The sequence below is a fragment of the Aquarana catesbeiana genome, linkage group LG01 (genome assembly GCF_042186555.1).
Source record: "Aquarana catesbeiana isolate 2022-GZ linkage group LG01, ASM4218655v1, whole genome shotgun sequence".
Lineage (NCBI taxonomy): Eukaryota > Metazoa > Chordata > Amphibia > Anura > Ranidae > Aquarana > Aquarana catesbeiana.
The window spans coordinates 421,081,917-421,101,758 of NC_133324.1; the positions used below are offsets into that span (position 1 = coordinate 421,081,917).

General features: G+C 43.9%; 1 protein-coding gene across 2 annotated transcripts in view; it reads right to left on the reverse strand.

Moving 5' to 3' along the window:
- The window catches only part of FREM1 (FRAS1 related extracellular matrix 1), a 267,168-nt gene that overhangs the window by 152,528 nt on the left and 94,798 nt on the right, over nt 1–19,842 (reverse strand). For both annotated transcript variants that reach the window (XM_073635658.1, XM_073635669.1), the window contains exons 9-11: nt 14,321–14,665; nt 13,488–13,630; nt 7,283–7,479 (exon numbers count right to left, since the gene is read on the reverse strand). In XM_073635658.1, the coding sequence (XP_073491759.1) occupies nt 7,283–7,479; nt 13,488–13,630; nt 14,321–14,665 (685 nt within the window). The remainder of the gene's footprint in view (nt 1–7,282; nt 7,480–13,487; nt 13,631–14,320; nt 14,666–19,842) is intronic.

Here is a 19,842-nt window from a genome sequence, read left to right on the forward strand (position 1 = left end):
CTTCGACCCGAGGCAAAGGGTAAGCACCCCGATGGGTACAAGCATTCAATCTGCGATAGTCCACACAGAAACGTAAGTTACCATCCTTTTTCCGCACAAGAACTATGGGCGCAGCCCAGGGACTACGACTCTCTCGAATCACCCCCCTTGCAGCATGCTGCGTAATAAGTCTTTGACCTCTTGGCAAAGAGTCGGGGGTATATTACGATACCTTTCCCAAATAGGAGCCGTGTCTCCAGTGTGGATAGAATGATCCAAAGCATTAGTACAGCCGTAGTCTTCAGGGCCTTGAGAGAATGCCGTCAAATGTCTGTGAACTAGTTGCTGGAGCTTGTTGCTTTGTTCCGGGGTCATCTCCTACACCGGAAGTGGCAGTTGTGTTAACAATTTCGGGAGCTGCTTTTGGGTACTGTATACAAATTTGCAATGGCCACGTCCGTGGGCACTTGTATCGGGGTGGACCCCAAGTTAACCAGTTGCACCAACACTTGTCCCTGCTGGACAACAGACAGAGTTCTGGCTACCAACCATTCACCCTTGGTTTCCAGGTTGCGTTGTGGTTCATCCATCACAGTGGCCCCTCTTAAGTGTCTTCTAGCTACCACAGGAAGGGGGCACACCAACTCTTGACGTGGGGGTATAATAACCTGATGACGGGCAGGGAGATGGATGACCCCCACCTTCTCTGTGTGTTTATGACTCTGCGTCTGAACAGTCCGACAAGCGTTGATCAGATTTTGCAGCTGTGGTTCTGACTGCCCGGATACTTGCGTTGACGCCTCCTGCAGAAGGCGAGTTAAGTCCAGTTCTTTTAGGGCGTTCATATCCAACCCCACTGGGATTTCTGGGAAGAAGGACTTTTGGGTCCACACGACCCCGACCCTAGGGAGGGTTTGCTCATTAACTTTCATGGACATCCAAGTGACCCCTACTACTGGAATTCGTAGGTTGTTAGCAGCTTTCAGCCTCAACCAGCAGGGGTCTAGAGTTGGGGTCGGCCCTAAAGGTTGCTGGTAGAATGAATAGGCCAAAGTGGTGACTTCTGATCCAGTGTCCACCAGACATCTGGCCATCCGTTGAACATCACTGTCGCCACTGGGCACCCAGAAATCATTGTAGGATCACGTTGAGGCAGTGAACGAACATTTCCTGTGGGTCGCCCCTCCGCCACAGGAATCTCTAGTCTTTAGTTTAAAGGATGGTTTTGTACATTCTGGGCTCCCCGTCTCGCACAATTCCTTGTGACGTGGCCTAGCCGTCCAAACTGCCAGCATTTTCGGTCAATATCGGGGTCCCTCCAGAGGGGGTTGATTGCTCTTCTCTCTCGCCCCCTCTCTCACCCTCTCCCCTCTCTCTCTCCACCTTCTCTCTCCCTCCTCTCTCTCCCCCCACCTCTCTCTCTCCCCACCTCTCCCTCTCTCCCCCTCCCTCTCCCCCCTCTCTCCCCCCTCCCACCCCTCCCTCTCTCCCCCTCTCTCTCCCCCTCTCTCCCCTCCACCCTATCCACCCTCTCTCTCCCCGCCACCTCTCTCTCTCTCCCCCCTCTCTATTTTTCCCTCTCTCTACTCTCTCTCTCCCCACCTCTCTCTCTCTCCACCTCTCTCTTTCTCCCCCCTCTCTCTCTCCCCCCTCTCTCTCTCCCCCCTCCCCCCTCTCTCCCCATTCTCTCTCCCCCACCTCTCTCTCACCCCACCTCTCTCTCTCCCCGCCTCTCTCTTCTCTCTCTCTCTCTCCCCCCTCTCTCCTTCCCCCTCTCTCCCCCCCTCTCTCTCGCATTCAGTTTGTTTTGTTGTGATTAGCTATGACTGGCCAGAGCTAATCACATGGTACAGATGGGTTTTGATTGTCCCTGTCTGTACCATCTGATCACATTGACCAATCACAGCAAGCAACACAATTGTACACAATGGATGGCATGAAAGGAGGCAATCCAATGTTTACTACTGTCATGTGATCTGCTGTGATTGGTCACAGCGGTCACGTGCTACCGGCAGCAAGATGGTATCAGACATCGGCAGTGTTCGGTGGACATAGCCAGTGACAAATTGCACCGCTCTGTGGCTCCTTCTTAGAGGACATCATATGATGTCCATTCAGAAGAAGGAAAGTCCCGCCCGGCCATCAATCTGCTATAGGCCGGGTGGGGAAGGTATTAAACAAATATATGCATACATATACTGTACATACTGTACATATGCACATACACACCCAAAAAAACGATAGATAAAACAAATTATAACTCAACTTCCTTATAGTTAAATAGCGTGTGACCAGACCACGACTTCTAGTGACCCATGAATGACTCCTTAGACCATGTCTGCTATGCATGCTGATGGCGAATACCTACAATTATAGGCGCTGCATTTTAAGCAATAGACTTTTGCAAAAATAAGGAAAAAAATGGCAAAACTGACACCAATAATTCTCAATGCGAGGATGGAGTCAGAATCCGTGAACTTTCGCTTTTCTGTTGGGTCTGCTTGAAGGGTCAGCTTGATGCCAGCTTTAAGCTTCCCTTGCAGCCAACAGTAATATGTTCCTTGGTCGCTGTACTGGACGCAGCAGAAGTTCAGATTATTGCCGTGATCTATAAAGATACGTGTCGCCTGCTTTTGGCCAATCAGATTTGTAGAATTGTTTGTCGCTTTTATCCCAGGCAACAGCATCTTCTGGTTTTAATGACAAAGCAAACTCTTACTCCTATGTTATTTTGGGGCAGCAAAGTCTTTTTCCTGGCATACCTCCTATGCACGTTGAACTGGTACGATCTTTTTCTAATTGTAGATGCTTGAACATAAGTGTTGTAAGTGTTAAATGTAGATCCTGTGATTAAATATTGGTGTTCTTGACTTCTTTTAGTATCAAACTCTAAACTCTAAAACTTTAGAGTCAACTCTAAAGCTGGATACACACTATACAGTAGTAGTAGTTTCTGCAGATTTTTTCCTTTACATTTACTAAACCCATATAATATGTGGTCAAACCTTAAGAATTTCAGTTTGTGTGCAATCAGACAGGGCCCTTGCACTATATGTTTTTGGTAAATCTAAAGGAAATCAGACAACAAAAGTTGTATAATGTGTATGGGGTCTAAGACTATTTTTGTTGGGCCAGTCACTCCTGAACAAGCTAGCATTTGTTTGGAAATCTACTCCACTTGCAGATTGTTTTCCATACAATGGAATGATTGCCTTTATAAACTTTTGCTGATTTTTTTACATTTCTTGCCAAATTCGAAGGCTTCAACAACCCTCTTTCTGATACGTCAATAGCAAAAAGGACACGAGCCCTAGATGTTTGAGGTTTTAATAAAACAAGTTGCTTATGAAAATAAATATACCATGTCAATTTTATGTGTAATTTGTTCAAGCATATGACCTTTATCTATAAGCACTGTTTGAAGACCTGATATTTGCCAGTTTAAATATGTTGAAAAAGTCAACAATGTCCGTGGGGTGTATTGACTTTTTCACACAACTTTATATGCTTTCTTCTTGGTAGTGCTGTAGTGTTTAAGCTCTACAGCTCACCTTTTCTTATCAGTGACAATATATTAATCATTTTTTAATCCCCAGGAACTTTAGGACATGCAATGAGTATGAACAGATGTATTCACTAAGTGCTGAGAGATTAGTTTCTCATAAGCCATTTGAGTCTGCCAGAAAAATAATACCTCCATGAGATATTTCTCATCTAGAGCAGTGACTTCACTTGAAGATGAGTGTGTTCTCTTCCCTGACAGCAGTATACAATGAAACAAGGGTTACAAACTAGCAAAGCTCATAAGAGGCATCTCAGGTATAATAGATCCCCTCTAAAGCTAGTGAGTGTTACAACTGCAGAAGCTGCAAATGGTAAGGAAACCTATCTTGACCTGGCATTCTGGCACTCATAAAGCATTAGCAGTCTATTGAGCCCTATTTGACGTATTGTTGCTTCCACTTGGATGCTTCCACTTTAATGTTAGGTTTTTTTTTTTTTTTTTTTTTTAGGCCATGCAAGTTGCCCCCTATTGCAAGACAAGTTATCGTATATACTCGAGTATAAGCCGAGTTTTTCAGCACATTTTTTTGTGCTGAAAGTGCTCCCCTCGGCTTATACTCGAGTCACTGCCGTCTGCCTACCTGATCAGCGTATCATGCAGTCAGACGGCAGCCATTCCAGTGTACAAAAGCCGCGCCTCCTCCTCTTCCTTGTCTGTGATAGGGGTACACTCAGTTTACCAGCAGTGAGTCAGTGTTCCGCCTATCACAAACGTCCTCTCATCCTCATCCCACGGACGAGGATGAGAGGATGTCTGTGATAGGCTGAACACTGACTGCTGGGAAACTGAGTTCCACCTATCACAGACGAGGACGAGGAGGCATGGCTTTTGTACACTGGAATGGCTGCCGCCTGACTGCATGACACGCTGATCAGGTATGCAGATCAGCACAGGAAGGCTGCAATGGATGGGCACAGAGAGGTCGCAGATCTTCACAGGAAGGCTCAATGGAAGGACACAGAGAGGTTGCAGATCGGCACAGGAAGGCTGCAATGGATGGACACAGAGAGGTCACAGATCGGCACAGGAAGGCTGCAATTTATGGACACAGAGAGGTCACAGATCGGCACAGGAAGGCTGCAATGGAAGGACACAGAGAGGACACAGATCGGCACAGGAAGGCTGCAATGGAAGGACACAGAGAGGTCACAGATCGGCACAGGAAGGCTGCAATGGAAGGACACAGAGAGGTCGCAGATCGGCACAGGAAGGCTGCAATGGATGGACACAGAGAGGTCACAAATCGGCACAGGAAGGCTGCAATGGATGGACACAGAGAGGTCACAGATCCGCACAGGAAGGCTGCAATGGAAGGACACAGAGAGGTTGCAGATCGGCACAGGAAGGCTGCAATGGATGGACACAGAGAGGTCACAGATCGGCACAGGAAGGCTGTAATGGAAGGACACAGAGAGGTCGCAGATCGGCACAGGAAGGCTGCAATGGAAGGACACAGAGAGGTTGCAGATCGGCACAGGAAGGCTGCAATGGATGGACACAGAGAGGTTGCAGATCGGCACAGGAAAGCTGCAATGAATGGACACAGAGAGGTTGCAGATCAGCACAGGAAAGCTGCAATGAATGGACACAGAGAGGTTGCAGATCGGCACAGGAAGGCTGCAATGGACACAGAGAGGTTGCAGATCGGCACAGGAAGGCTGCAATGGACACAGTGAGGTAGGCAGATCTGCACAGGGAGGCTGCAATGGACACAGAGAGGTTGCAGACCGACACAAAAAGGCTGCAATGGACACAGTGAGGTAGGCAGATCTGCACAGGGAGGCTGCAATGGACACAGTGAGGTAGGTAGATCTGCACAGGGAGGCTGCAATGGACACAGCGAGGTAGGCAGATCTGCACAGATAGGCTGCAATGCACACAGTGAGGTAGGCAGATCTGCACAGGAAGGCTGCAATGGACACAGTGAGGTAGGTAGACCTGCACAGGAAGGCTGCAATGGACACAGTGAGGTAGGTAGATCTGCACAGGGAGGCTGCAATGGACACAGTGAGGTAGGTAGATCTGCACAGGGAGGCTGCAATGGACACAGCGAGGTAGGCAGAACTGCACAGATAGGCTGCAATGCACACAGTGAGGTAGGCAGACATGAAAGTCCCGCACAGGTAATGGAGTTATACACCCCGTGGATACCAAACTGAAAAGAAGTGATATATAATAAATGGATCCTCCGTATGGAAGCAATGCAGGCTTACCGGAACTGTTGGACTCAGAGAGACGTATGTCACCTGAGTCAATAATGCTTGTATTGCCACCATGCAATGAAGTGGGGTTTCCCAATGGAACGTTATGGAATCCTGATGTTGTTCTAGGACTCTCGGCAAACCTCTTCCATATGTAACCCGATCTCGTAATGGCCTGTTGTCACCAAAACCTGACCGGTCAGAACAATCACACTGGGTGCAGTTGTTTGTTTTATTTTCCAGTACTGTCCAGTCCTAGAACAACATCAGGATTCCATAACGTTCCATTGGGAAACCCCACTTCATTGCATGGTGGCAATATAAGCGTTATTGACTCAGGTGACATACGTCTCTCTGAGTCCAACAGTTCCGGTAAGCCTGCATTGCTTCCATACGGAGGATCCATTTATTATATATCACTTCTTTTCAGTTTGGTATCCACGGGGTGTATAACTCCATTACCTATGCGGGACTTTCATTTTATTTTCAGGCTTTATATGCAATAGATGCTTATTGGAGTTCCTTTTCAATTTGGAATACATGGTGTTATGAACAATTCTTTGATATATTGATTTTCTCTGAAATCTGTAAAAATCATTATCCTAATCAGCGCTACACTATATACACCTGCATTATTTACAAATTTCCTTGTTTGTTGTGTGAGCTGCTATTGTACAGAGTAAGCGCAGTGTTTTTGGAGATTTTATACTGTGGACACAGTGAGGTAGGCAGATCTGCACAGGGAGGCTGAATGGACACAGTGAGGTAGGCAGATCTGCACAGGTAGGCTGCAATGCACACAGTGAGGTAAGTAGATCTGCAAAGGGAGGCTGCAATGCACACAGTGAGGTAGGCAGATCTGCACAGGGAGGCTGAATGGACACAGTGAGGTAGGCAGATCTGCACAGGTAGGCTGCAATGCACACAGTGAGGTAGGTAGATCTGCAAAGGGAGGCTGCAATGCACACAGTGAGGTAGGCAGATCTGCACAGGGAGGCTGCAATGCACACAGTGAGGTAGGCAGATCTGCACAGGGAGGCTGAATGGACACAGTGAGGTAGGCAGATCTGCACAGGTAGGCTGCAATGCACACAGTGAGGTAGGCAGATCTGCACAGGGAGGCTGAATGGACACAGTGAGGTAGGCAGATCTGCACAGGTAGGCTGCAATGGACACAGTGAGGTAGGTAGATCTGCACAGGGAGGCTGCAATGCACACAGTGAGGTAGGTAGATCTGCACAGGGAGGCTGCAATGGACACAGTGCAGATGGCCATTGTTGACCCTCTTTTCCACTTACAGTAGCTGCTGCATTTCTCACCCTCGGCTTATACTCGAGTCAATAAGTTTTCCCAGTTTTTTGTGGTAAATAAGGTGCCTCAGCTTACACTTGGGACGGCTTATACTCGAGTATATACGGTAAATACATTTCTCCATAAATCATTTAAACAAGTCTGGAGGCTTTTAATGTGGTGGTTTCAGCCTGTACAGTGGTGGAATATATGAGAAAATTGGAATTTAGGAAAGCACAATTGTTACCTGGATGCTGATGATCGGCATGGTGGAGTAGTCACAGTATAAATAAGTTCTCTTTCTGGAGACTCAGTGTCTATGAAATGTAGCTGTTTCTTTGTAATGTAAGCAATTTCTGTTTCTTTAAGAAGCAAATGGCGAACAGTTTCCGGAACTTCCTTGGGAAGTTGGTCATCCACCGGTATTATATGTATAATCACAGTCTACAATCAGAAAAAGTAACAGTGATTTTCATTTTTCTTGGCAAATCACTCATTTTGATCACTACATTTGTCAAAGTATTGTTAATGGTTGGCAAATAGCTTATTTACAAAAAAAAACAGGTTTTGGGTTACAATATAATCTGTGCAAGCCATTATTTTATTAAGTCGTATTTGTTTGAATTGGAAAGGGATATAGATTGCCATGCTGTATATGCAATTTTTTTCACTATTTAGTGGACGTGGAAGTGTGCTAAAGTGCCACTACATTGTTTTTAATAGAGCGTAAAAGGGTTAGACCCCCTGCTAGGGTTTCATAGTGTCTACGTCCCTGCTGGGAAGACCCATTCTCTTCCTTCATCCTAAATACTATTAGCACTGGACTGAAAGTGAAGTTTAATAGATACATCTGTCAAGAGAAGATTTTGGAATCAAACGTTATGAAACCTATGCCATGGGGCACAATGGAAGAAAAACCTAAACTACAAAATGCCTTTGAGAAAATAGGCAGGATGGCGCCTTTTACCTCCACCTTGTAGTGCTCCAATCTGCTGCATGACTCAAAAAATCCTCTGAGCAGCAACACCTTGAACACTCAGATGGTGAACAATTGCCAACATCCCCTTCTGAGATGCTAGCCCAGTTCAAGACTGTGGGGTTGGTTTACTAAAAGCAAATAGGTTGTTCACTTTGCAATGGGATTTTCCCCAAAGCTTAGTAAATGTGGTGAAATTTCACTTTGTCAAAAATACTCCTACTTCTAATCACCTATAAGAAACATAAAATGTTTTTTTTTTTCCTGCACATGTTTGGATGATGGAAGCAGTGGCGTAGCGTGGGTTGTCAGCACCCGGGGCAAGGCAAGTAATTTGCGCCCCCCCCCTAACCTGCGGACTTTTATCACTCCCCGAGTCCCTTCAAATACAATAGTACTGACTTACCTGATTCCTATACTGACCATTACACACTACACTGACCACTATACTATACTGTCCACTACACTAAGAACTACACTGACCACTACACTACACTGACCACTACACTACACTGACCACTACACTATGCTGTCCACTACACTAAGAAATACACTGACCACTATACTGTCCACTACACTACACTGACCACTATACTGACCACTACACTGAGAACTACACTGTCCACTACACTATACAATACTGACCACTATACTACACTGACCACTATACTGTCCACTACACTGAGAACTACACTGACCACTACACTAACCACTATACTGTCCACTATACTATACTGACCACTACACTGAGAACTACACTACATTGACCACTATACTGTCTACTACACTACACTGACCACAATACTACACTGACCACTATACTACACTGACCACTATACTACACTGACCACTATACTACACTGTCCACTACACTGTACTGACCCTTATACTACACTGTCCACTACACTATACTGACCACAATACTACACTGACCACAATACTGTACTGACCACTACACTGTACTGACCACTACACTGTACTGACCACTACACTAAGAACTACACTGACCACTATACTGTCCACTACACTAACCACTATACTGACCACTACACTGAGAACTACACTGTCCACTACACTATACAATACTGACCACTATACTACACTGACCACTATACTGTCCACTACACTACACTGACCACTACACTGAGAACTACACTAACCACTATATTGTCCAATATACTATACTGACCACTACACTGAGAACTACACTACATTGACCACTATACTGTCTACTACACTACACTGACCACTATACTACACTGTCCACTATACTACACTGTCCACTATACTACACTGTCCACTACACTGTACTGACCACTACACTGTCCACTACACTGTCCACTACACTATACTGACCACAATACTACACTGACCACTATACTACACTGACCACTACACTGTACTGACCACTACACTGTACTGACCACTACACTACACTGACCACTACACTACACTGACCACAATACTACACTGTCCACTACACTGTACTGACCACTATACTACACTGACCACTATACTACACTGTACTGACCACTACACTACACTGTCCACTATACTGACCACAATACTACACTGACCACTACACTATACTGACCACAATACTACACTGACCACTACACTGTACTGACCACTACACTACACTGTCCACTACACTATACTGACCACAATACTACACTGACCACTACACTATACTGACCACAATACTACACTGACCACAATACTACACTGTACTGACCACTACACTACACTGTCCACTATACTGACCACAATACTACACTGACCACTACACTATACTGACCACAATACTACACTGACCACTACACTATACTGACCACAATACTACACTGTCCACTACACTGTACTGACCACTACACTACACTGTCCACTACACTGACCACTATACTACACTGACCACTACACTGTACTGACCACTACACTGTACTGACCACTACACTACACTGACCACTACACTACACTGACCACAATACTACACTGTCCACTACACTGTACTGACCACTATACTACACTGACCACTATACTACACTGTACTGACCACTACACTACACTGTCCACTATACTGACCACAATACTACACTGACCACTACACTATACTGACCACAATACTACACTGTCCACTACACTGTACGTCCACTACACTATACTGACCACAATACTACACTGACCACTACACTATACTGACCACAATACTACACTGACCACAATACTACACTGTACTGACCACTACACTACACTGTCCACTATACTGACCACAATACTACACTGACCACTACACTATACTGACCACAATACTACACTGACCACTACACTATACTGACCACAATACTACACTGTCCACTACACTGTACTGACCACTACACTACACTGTCCACTACACTACACTGTCCACTACACTACACTGACCACTACACTACACTGACCACTACACTACACTGACCACTACACTGACCACTACACTATACTGACCACTACACTACACTGACCACTACACTATACTGACCACAATACTACACTGTCCACTACACTGTACTGACCACTATACTACACTGACCACTATACTACACTGACCACTATACTACACTGACCACTACACTGTACTGACCACTACACTGACCACTATACTACACTGACCACTACACTGTACTGACCACTACACTACACTGTCCACTACACTACACTGACTACTACACTACACTGACCACTACACTGACCACAATACTACACTGTCCACTACACTGTACTGACCACTACACTACACTGTCCACTACACTACACTGTCCACTACACTACACTGACCACTACACTACACTGACCACTACACTACACTGACCACTACACTATACTGACCACTACACTACACTGACCACTACACTACACTGACCACTACACTACACTGTCCACTACACTATACTGACCACAATACTACACTGTCCACTACACTGTACTGACCACTACACTACACTGACCACTACACTACACTGACCACAACACTACACTGTCCACTACACTACACTGTCCACTACACTATACTGTCCACTACACTATACTGTCCACTACACTATACTGACCACTACACTATACTGTCCACTACACTGTACTGACCACAATACTACACTGTCCACACCGCTATACTGACCGCTACACTATACTACACTGTCCACTACACTATACACTATACTGTCCTGCCTAGTCTTCCTATACTGACACTAAATATACGGCGCCTGTCTCTTCTCTCCCCCCCCCCCGTTTATCTATTTCTTACCTTATTGTGTTGCATCGGTCTGGAGGATGAGAAGACATCTGCCCCGGCGCTCACACTCTCGTCTCCCCTGCGCTCCGGCCGCCATAATCATTTTTCCCGGCGCACTGTGATTGGGCGAATGGGGGTCATGTGCGGAGGCGGGACTTCAGGAGCGACTGTGATCGCGGATAGGCCAGCCCCACGCCGCACATGACCCCCATACGCCCAATCACAGGGCGCAAAACACTAGACATGGCGGCGGAGCGCGGGGGACACAGGAAAAGAAATTAGGAGGAGGCAGCCAATAGTGACACTACTGGCACGAAATTGCGCCCCCCTAAATTTCGCGCCCGGGGCCACGGCACCCCCCGCACCCCCCATGCTACACCACTGGATGGAAGTTAGCAGAGCTTAACTTCATTTACTAAGCTTTGGGGAAAAAATAAGTTTCCTTACAAGGGGAACAGTCTAATTGTCGTTAGTAAATCAACCCGTATGTTTCAGAAGGCAACAAGACAAAGGTATTGATTTACTAAGAGCAAATGTATTGTTCACTTTGCAAGGAAATTATACCCAAAGCTTAGTGATAGTGGCGAAGTTCCACTGACATCCATCCAATTATGTGCTATCAAAAGTACTGTCTTTTTGCACGTGATTGGGTATTCTTTGCAAAGTAAAGTTACACTACATTAACCAGCTCAATACTGGGCACTTTCACCTCCTTCCTTCCCAGGCCATTTTTCAGCTTTCAGCGCTGTCGCACTTTGAATGAATGACAATTGTGCGGTCATGTAACACTATACCCAAATTAAATTTTGATCATTTTTTTCACACAAATAGAGCTTTCTTTTGGTGGTATTTAATCACTGATGGGTTTTTTTATTTTTTATTAATTTTTGAAAAAAAAAAGTTTTTCTGTTAGTAAATTTTGTAAATAAGTAATTTTTCTCCTTCACTGATGCACGCTGATCAGATAGCACTTATGGGAACTGATGAGGTGCCACTTATGGGCACTGATTATGTGGCACTGATGAGGAGGAGTTATTATGCTGCACTGATGGGCACTGATATGTGGCACTGATGAGCACTGATAGGCGGCACTGATAGGTGGCACTGGTGGGCACTGATAGGCGGCACTGGTGGGCACTGATAGTTGGCATTGGTGGGCACTGATAGGCAGCATGGATAAGCAGCACTGATGGGCACTGACCGGTGGCACTGATAGGCACTGGTGGGCGGCACTGATGGGCAGCACTAATGGGAATTGATGGGCAGCACTGATGAACAGGCACTGATGGGCACTAAAAGGTAGCACTGATTGGCACCAGTAAAGGGCATTGATTTGTGTCACCGATGGGCACTCATGGGCACTGATTGGTGGCACCCATGGGCACTGATTGGTAGCACTGCTGCAGCTTTACTGTAATCAGGGCACTGATGATCAGTGCCCTGATTACCTTCCCTGTTCTCCTCTGCAAGGAGATGTCGCTGATCGGCTCTCCTCGCCACACACTCTGTCAGTGTGAGGCGAGGTGAGCCGATTTACGGCACTTACATGTGACCGACTGTGATTGGACATAGCCACTTACATGGTTAAAGAGCTACGTTAGCGGCTCTCAACAAAAAAGGACACAGCGTGACCACGTTCGCCGCACTGTGCACCCCCACGGGCACATGAGACCAGTCGTTGTGGTGCACCATCATATGACGTCCACTCAGAACGAAAGCCGCACTGTCCCTCAATCATTTGACAGTGGGTGGGCAGCAACTGGTTAACTAAGCTCTGTAGAAAACTCCCTTGCAAAGTGCAACTTCCCTTGCAAAGTAAACAGCCTATTTGAATTTAGTAAATCTACCCCAAAAGCGAAAAAAGAAAAAAATAAGATAGTCAGTTGCTCTATAGAAAATCAACGTCTGACCAAAAATCTATATATTTGAAGGAAATTGTTCTACCATTACTAGGGAACGGTCTAATTTATAAATCCCCTCCTGAGTATAATGGTTTCAATTACAAAGCAAAGAAATCCTGATAGTGAATTCCTATAGAAACTTGTTAAAATCACTGTTAGAGAGTATTCAAAACAAGATCAGCTTGAAGAATAATAAGACTTTCACAAGATGTTAGATTTTCAGTAGAATAACAGGTTTGAGAGAGGAGAGATATGTATCAGTTAGATGAACACTCGATGGAGCAGTTAACAATCGCTCCTTACATACCTGAGGACCAGAGAGGTTAGGGGGCGTATGGCTGTCACACATAATAAATTCAAAAGAATCTTCAAAGATTTCCTCTCCATGATGCTTGTAATATATGAAACCATTAAACAAGTCTCTTTGCAGGAAAGTTGTAACAGGATAAGCTTTGACAGAAGGAAATATAGAATAAAAGTTAGAGCGCTTCAACAGTTCATCATTAATCTCAGACAAAGACTGCCATAAGATTAAACATGTCCTACTTTATACCTGAACATTAACAATGCCAGGACTGTTTTACAATATAAGTAGCTCTCTAAAAAATCATCAGGTTGCTGTAAAAAATGTTATCAATGCTTTAAAAACATTTTTCTATGTCTACACATGGTAACTGCTTTATATGCTAATTACATTGTCATGTTCAGTTTTCTGATTTGCAGTACTACACAGTGATTGTGTGCTTTACTGCTCCTTTTTTATACTGCAAATCTATCAGCCTGTCAACTTGCAATGAATGCACTCCATGTGTGTATTAAATCTTATTTCAATAGATGTCAAGCAGGGAGGTTAAAGATGGTCTAAGGTTGAGCACAGAACTCCCTCTAGTGGTCAATGTAAACATTTCTATATTTCATACAATGGAAAAATTGAAGAGTGCACATTTAAGACTTCACTGCAGACATTTTTTTTATAAAAAAAAGAGTTACAACTTCTGTTGGGTTTTTATTTCTGCATATGACCCCCGTGAGGTAGATTTTCTCTTTAGTGCATAGAAGTTTTAAAACTATCTTTAAATTCTGCATAAATAATATGATCAATCATATGCAAAAATGTTATGAATAATAATATTGTCATACCTAATGCCTTTTGTCCTGGTTTCTTCATAATGCTCCCAGCTGCTGATTTCTTGGTTATATTGTAACGTATGTAATCATCACCTGAGTCCATATCGGAGGCACAGAGCATTGAGCCTTGTATGAGAACAGTCTGACCTTCTGGAAGCTCAATGACAGTGTTTGTAATTAGGAAAGGTGGGCTATCATCTTTAGGGAGTATGTTAATTGGGAACTTGTGTCTAATACTGTGGCGGCCATCAAAGATTCGGAAAGTGACAAAGTCTTTGGTCGTATCACTGTCATCATGATGATAGCAGACAACTCCAGCCTGAATGTCTTTTACTGTGAACATAAATCCTTTGCCCCCTAAATTGTAAAAGTGACAGATAAGAGATTTATTGTGTGCAAAGTGAACAACATTGAATAAATATCCAATTTAAAAAAATGGCCAATGACCCCTGCTGCTGTGTCTCAGTCTATGAGGAGGGAGAGACCCGGGTCAGAATTGGATCGAGATGGGGATCAGGTAAGTATTAGGGGGGGCTGAGGGGGAGCTGCACTCTAAAGGTTTTTTATGTTCATGCGTAGAATGCATGAAGGTAAAAAAACCTTCAGCCTTTAGAACCACTTTAATGTTGAAAAGTTTTTGAAGTATATGAACACTTTACCATACTAAGTCAATTTTTACTTAGCATGGATAATAAAGTGAAGGGGAAATGGATTTTTGCTTTCGAACAATCGATTAATTGAAGTGAACACAGTTTCATCCTATTCAGCTAGCTAAGAGAACATTCACTTTGCAAGGTGAACAGTCTCTATTATTTTTATGAAACTACCCCAATGAAGTGCATTGTTTTCTCTGGTATATTTAAAGGTTACTTTCTGTTATACTAGTGACAGCTTTAGTATAATTACCAGTTACAGTTAAATTACATAATTTATTTGGCTGCCTTACCACTTAGCCTTAACAATTTTTAAAACAATATTTTCATACATACAGTATCTCACAAAAGTAAATACACCCTCACATTTTTGTAAATATTTTATTATATCTTTTCATGTGACAACACCGAAGAAATGACACTTTGCTACAATGTAAAGTAGTAAGTGTACAGCTTGTATAACAGTATAAATTTGCTGTCCCCTCAAAATAACACAACACACAGCCATTAATGCCTAAACTGCTGGCAACAAACGTGAGTACACCCCTAAGTGAAAATGTCTAAATTGGGCCCAATTTGTCATTCCCCCTCCCCGGTGTCATGTGACTTGTTAGTGTTACAAGGTCTCAGGTGTCAATGGGAACAGGTGTGTTAAATTTGGTGCTATCGCTCTCACTTTCTCATACTGGTCACTGGAAGTTCAACATGGCACCTCACGGCAAAGAATTCTCTGAGGATCTGAAAAAAAGAATTGTTGCGCTACATAAAGATGGCCTAGGCTATAAGAAGATTGCCAAGACCCTGAAACTGAGCTGCAGCATGGTGGCCAAGACCATACAGTGGTTTAACAGGACAGGTTCCACTCAGAACAGGCCTCGCCCTGGTCGACCAAAGAAGTTGAGTGCACATGCTCAGTGTCATATCCAAAGGTTGTCTTTGAGAAATAGACGTATGAGTGCTGCCAGCATTGCTGCAGAGGTTGAAGGGATAGAGGGTCAGCCTGTCAGTGCTCAGACCATACGCTGCACACTGCATCAAACTGGTCTGTATGGCTGTAATGCCAGAAGAAAGCCTCTTCTAAAGATGATGCACAAGAAAGCCCGCAAATGATTTGCTGAAGACAAGCAGACATGGATTACTGGAACCATGTCCTGTGGTCTGATGAGACCAAGATAAACCTATTTGGTTCAGATGGTGTCAAGCGTGTGTGGCAGCAACCAGGTGAGGAGTACAAAGACAAGTGTGTCTTGCCTACAGTCAAAAATGGTGGTGGGAGTGTCATGTTCTGGGGCTGCATGAGTGCTGCCAGCACTGGGGAGCTACAGTTCATTGAAGGAACCATGAATACCAACATGTACTGTGACATACTGAAGCAGAGCATGATCCCCTCCCTTTGAAGACTGGGCAGCAGGGCAGTATTCCAACATGATAATGACCCCAAACACACCTTTAAGACGACAACTGCCTTGCCAAAGAAGCTGAGGGTAAAGGTGATGGACTGGCCAAGCATGTCTCCAGACCTAAACCCTATTGAGCATCTGTGGGGCATCCTCAAATGGAAGGTGGAGGAGAGCAAGGTCTCTAACATCCACCAGCTCCGTGATGTCGTCATGGAGGAGTGGAAGAGGTCTCCAGTGCCAACCTGTGAAGCTCTGGTGAATTCCATGACCAAGAGGGTTAAAGCAGTGCTGGAAAATAATGGTGGCCACACAAAATATTGACACTTTGGGCCCAATTTCGACATTTTCACTTAGGGGTGTACTCACTTTTGTTGCCAGCAGTTTAGACATTAATGGCTGTGTGTGGAGTTATTTTGAGGGGACAGCAAATTTATACTGTTATACAAGCTGTGCACTCACTACATTACATTGTATTAAAGTGTAATTTCTTCAGTGTTGTCACATGAAAAGATATAATAAAATACATACAAAAATGTGAGGCATGTACTCACTTTTGTGAGATACTGTATGTACAATATGCATCATATGCACGTAATCAATGATTTTAGAGTATATCATCAGAAATACCAGGTCTAAACCTATAGAAGATTTTAGAGGACATTACTACATCATATGAATAGTTTATACACAAGCTGCTGACTAATAAAAGATCACACATCACTGCCTCCAGATTTGTAAATGTCCACTGCCATTTGTCAAAGTTCCATACCAATTTGTGTAACTTATTTGTGTAAAAGCTGAACCACATAAATGACAAGATTTTCTCTAATCTCTCAATTTTTCAGTTGAACGATTTGTTCCAGGGCTGTGGAAATTCAATTTATTCTGAATATTTAATAGTCAGAGGATTACAGGCTATCAACTTCAATCTGACATCTAGGTGGATTTACAAGTCTGCTATTTGCGGGTTTAGCAGAATTAAACAGGATGACTTCTAACCTCTCCAGTGATCAAGGGGCTTAAAACACATTGCAGTCCTGTACTTCAACTCAAAAGACAGCAAGAGTGTCATATTCTCAGCGTGGAATTTAGCAGATAATGAGTGACTTAGTAGAATTAAATATTTAACATTTTAGAAGAGAAGTACTTTGCAGTAGGGCCTAGTCACAGTCAAAGAGCAAAAGCAGGTGTGCACTAAGATAGGGTTACTTACTGTTGCTAGCTTCTAGCACACTTGTACATTCGAAGCCTGTAGGATATTGAGTTTATGGAGAATTTTATCACACAACTGGAGGCTAATAGTTTTCATATGATTAAACATTTTCAGCCTTTCTGTTTTGATTAATGCTCTTTATCACCAAGAAGCAACACTATAAACTGGCCAGCAATAGAAAATGAAGTGCCTTCAAATTCTGACCACTAAGACATTTTTTTGTTCTTTTTCTGTTCTAAGACATGCACAAAAATATATGCCAGATCCCGGTGAAAACATCTTCTATGCATCCAGATCAGTGCACCTGTCCCTGTACACCTGTCAAACTCAGATATGCAGGTGTGTTGGGCTTGAAAAAGTATTTATACCTCTTAAAATTTTCCACATTTTGTCATGTTGCAACCAAAAATGTAAATGTATTTTATTGGGATTTTATGTGATAGGCCAACACAAAGTGGCACATAATTGTAAAGTGGAAGGAAAATGATAAATGTTTTTCAACATTTGTCACTAATAAATATGTGAAAAGTGTGGCGTGCATTTGTATTCAGCATTTGTACTCAGTCATTACTTTGTAGAACAACCTTTTACTGCAATTACAGCTGCAGGTCTTTTTGGGTATGTCTCTACCAGCTTTGCACATCTAAAGAGTGAAATTTTTGCCCATTCATCTTTGCAAAATAGCTCAAGCTCTGTCAGATTGGAAGAAGAGCATCTGTGAACACCAATTTTCAAGTCTTGCCACAGATTCTCAATTGGATTTAAGTGTGGACTTTCACTGGGCCATTCTAACACCTGAATATGCTTTGATCTAAACCATTCCATTGTAGCTCCGGCTGTATGTTTAGGGTTGTTGTCCTGCTGAATGTTGAACGAACGGACTTGCCTACACACGATCACACCAAAGTCCGACGGATTCGTACGTGATGACGTACGACCGGACTAAAATAAGGAAGTTGATAGCCAGTAGCCAATAGCTGCCCTAGTGTGGTTTTCGTCCGTCGGACTAGCATACAGACGAGCAGATTTTTCGACCGGACTCGAGTCCGTCGGAAAGATTTGAAGCATGTTTCAAATCTAAAGACCGTCAGATTTTCGACTGGAAGTCTGCTGAAGGTCCGATGAAGCCCACACATGATCAGATTGTCCGCCGGACTCGGTCCGTCGGACCAGTCTGGTCGAAAAGTCCGCTTGTGTGTACACTGCATAAGATTGCCCTGTATTTGGCTCCATTCATCTTCCCATCAACTTTGACCAGCTTCCCTGTTCCTGCTGAAGAAAAGCATCCCCACAACATGATGCTGCCACCACCATGTTTCACGGTGGAGATGGTGTGTTCAGGGTGATGTGCAATGTTAGTTTTCCACCACACAGAACGTTTTGCTTAGTGGCCAAAAAGTTCAATATTTGTCTCATCTGACCAGAGCACCTTCTTCCACCAAACATATGTTTGCTGTGTCCCCCACATGGCTTCTCGCAAACTGTAAACGGGACTTCTTATCACTTTCTTTCAACAATGGCTTTCTTCTTGCCACTCTTCCCTAAAGGCCAGATTTGTGGAGTGCATGACTAATAGTTGTCCAGATTCTTCCACCTGAGCTGTCGATCTCTGCAGCTCCTCCAGAGTTACCATGGGCCTCTTAGCTGTTTATATGACTAATGCTCTCCTTGCCTGGCCTGTCAGTTTAGGTGGATGGCCATGTCTTGGTAGGTTTGCAGAGGTGCCATACTCTTTCCATTTTCAGATGATGGCTTGAACAGTGCTCCGTGAGATGTTCAAAGCCTGGGATTTTTTTTATAACCTAACCCTGCTTTAAACTTCTCCACAACTTTATCCCTGACCTGTCTGGTGTGTTCTTTGGCCTTCATAATGCTGTTTGTTCACTAAGGTTCTCTAACAAAACTCTGAGGGCTTCACAGAACAGCTGTATTCATACTGAGATTAACAGGTTGACTCTATTTACTAATTAGGTGACTTTTGAAGGCAATGGGTTCCGTTCGATTTTAGTTAGGGGTATCAGAGTAAGGGGGCTGAATACAAATGCACACCACACTTTTCACAGATTTATTTGTAAAAAATGTTGAAAAACATTTATAATTTTCCTTCTACTTCACAATTATGTTCCACTTTGTGTTGGTCTATTATTTAAAGACCCAATAAAATAAATTTACATTTTTGGTTGGCTAATGGCTCTTCACACACAACGGGGCTGAGCGCCAGTGTGGATGAGCCCATAGAGAGGTACAATATAACATTGTTACTTTAGT